At 41.7% G+C, this 2,432-nt stretch overlaps 1 protein-coding gene across 1 annotated transcript; it reads right to left on the bottom strand.

Annotated features, from left to right (window-relative positions):
- Positions 1-1,184: 1,184 nt before the first annotated feature.
- Positions 1,185-2,018, bottom strand: LOC149238882 (uncharacterized). Its single transcript, XM_089369690.1, has one exon. It carries the CDS (start codon positions 2,016-2,018, stop codon positions 1,185-1,187), a length of 834 nt encoding a protein of 277 aa, XP_089225816.1.
- Between the last annotated feature and the right edge of the window lie 414 nt (positions 2,019-2,432).

Raw genomic sequence — 2,432 nt, 5'->3', positions numbered from 1 at the left:
ATCCCTGAGGCTCTGCTAAAGAGATCTAAGATGTCCCTGAATGCTAAGGCCTCTTTCACTGTGGGGCTGCCATGTAACATAGTGTCGTCCACGAACTGTTGATGAGTAGTAGCAGGGATAGTTGGGATTGGTTGAAGACCTTTAATTTCCCCTTCAACTTTCTTCTTGGCTATAGTTCTGCTGAGACCCTCCATGAGGATAACGAATAGGAAAGGGGATAAAGGATCGCCCTGTCTTATTCCTCGCGAAGGTGAGAATGGTTCAGATGGGGCCCCATTGACTAAGATCGAGAATCTCGCGGATTTGATGAGGGCCAAAACCCAGTTAACCCAATGCCTGTTGAAACCGAAAGCATTCAAAATTGCTTCGAGGTATTTCCAGCTCACTTTGTCATAAGCTTTTGATAAATCCAGTTGCATTAGCATCCCTGCTTTTTTCCCCGAATGTAGAGTGTGGATCATCTCTTGAGCAAGGATAATGTTGTCTAATATCTGCCTTCCCTCTACATAACCCGATTGCTCTTCCGAGATGATCCCCGGGAGAATGGGCTTCAGCCTATTGGCAATAACTTTTGAAATTATTTTATATATAACATTACAAAGAGCAATAGGTCTGAACTTTTCAGGTGTATTAGCTTCCTCTACCTTTGGAATTAGTGCTATGAAGGTCGAATTAATGGATTTGAGAATGGTTCCAGAACGCCTGGAGTCCTCTACGACCTCCCAGATATCCTGCTTCACAATGTTCCAGCAGGCCTTGTAAAAATTGATTGTGAACCCGTCCGGCCCAGGGGCTTTATCGTTTGGCATGCTTCTTACAGCTTCCTCTACCTCTTCCAAAGTGATTTCCCTATTCAGGGCCCAGTTTTGCTCAGAGGTTACAACTTTAGGAATGGCTTTTAGAAGTTCCCTAATGGCTTCTCCTCTATTTGACTGCGGTTCTTGTGATATGGATCTGAAGTGAACTGTGAGCAACTCTGATATGTCATGGTGGTTCTTAACTGAATCCCCATTTTCATTTCTCATCTCAAGAATTTTATTTGAACTTCTGTAATCTAGAGCAGATCTGTGAAAAAATTTAGTATTCTGCTCTCCCTCCTTTAGCCACTGAATCCTTGATTTTTGGCTCCATAAGATTTCCTCTTGCCGACATCGACTGTGCCACTGTTGAGTTAGAGTCTTTTCCTATTCGATGGATTCCTCACTACTTTTTCCTGTTGCCCATTCTCTATGAATTTGTTTAAGTTGATTTTCTATAGAGGTTTTTTCCTTGAAAATGTCCCCAAAAACTGTTCTATTCCACTCTTTTATCTTATCCTTAGTAAGTCTTAATTTCTTCTGCAAATTGAACATCTTAGGGCCTTCGCCCTCGCAAGGTTCTGACCACCATTTTTCAACCAACTGAAGGAAGCTAGGATGATCCAACCAAAATTTTTCAAATCTAAAGGGTTTATTCCTTGGTGTGCCATGAACATCCGCTATAAGCGATATTGGCCAGTGGTCCGACCCGCCACTGGGAAGGATATCTGACTCTACAAGGATACCATCCATTATTATGCTCTCGAAAACCAAAAACTTGTCCAAGCGAGAGGCTATCATTCTATTCCCCCCTCTTCTATTGTTCCAAGTGAAATTGCCACTCTTGGTGTGAATGTCAACTAATTTAGCATTCTCAATGAAACTAATGAAATACTCCGCATCCCTATTGAGTTTCCTAAGACCCCCTTTCTTCTCTAGAAGGGTTGTTATCATATTGAAATCACCCCCCAAAATACATTTGGACATTGGGTGCCTGCTAATAAGCCTATTTAAAGAATTCAGGAAACTGATTTTGTCCTCTATCTTCTGAGGTCCATATACATTTACACATAAAAAAGATTCAGAATTACCTGTGGGTTGAGCTTCCACAACGATGAAGTGCTTGTTCGCTTCTGCAGATAATATTTGAAGTGCTCTTGTGTCCCATAGGGTTGCCAGTCCTCCTTCTCTGCCCTGACTTTCAACTTCTAGATAATTCATGTGCCTACCTATCTTCTTGGTTAACCTTGTCATGTTGGATCCATTGCATTTTGTTTCTTGTAAGAACATGATTTCCGGTCTATATTTCTGGAATTTGTGTTTCAGCATTCTGTGCTTTGCTTGGCTGTTTAGCCCTCTTCCATTCCAAGAAATGATCTTCATGATAAACTTAAGGGGTTATTGAAAGGACGGGAAGGCGCTAAGAGCCTTCATTTTTCCTGAGTTGATCATTATCATGCCGAGCTCCTGCAGAACTTCATTGCTTGTCTTTCTGCCCCTTTTCTTCTTTTGTCGTTAGCTTGAAGAGTTCCAAAGAAGACTCTTCGAGTGGATACTATTACCTCTTGCTATGCCTAGCTTTCTATGTTTTCTTTCTAGAGTTGCTTTCTGCCTTGCTGTAAACAGATCACTGAT

This window comes from Pinus tabuliformis, chromosome 8, assembly GCF_031772625.1.
Source record: "Pinus tabuliformis cultivar Carrire ecotype Pingquan chromosome 8, CPIR1, whole genome shotgun sequence".
Classification (NCBI taxonomy): domain Eukaryota; kingdom Viridiplantae; phylum Streptophyta; class Pinopsida; order Pinales; family Pinaceae; genus Pinus; species Pinus tabuliformis.
This window is presented reverse-complemented; position numbering and strand designations above follow the sequence as displayed.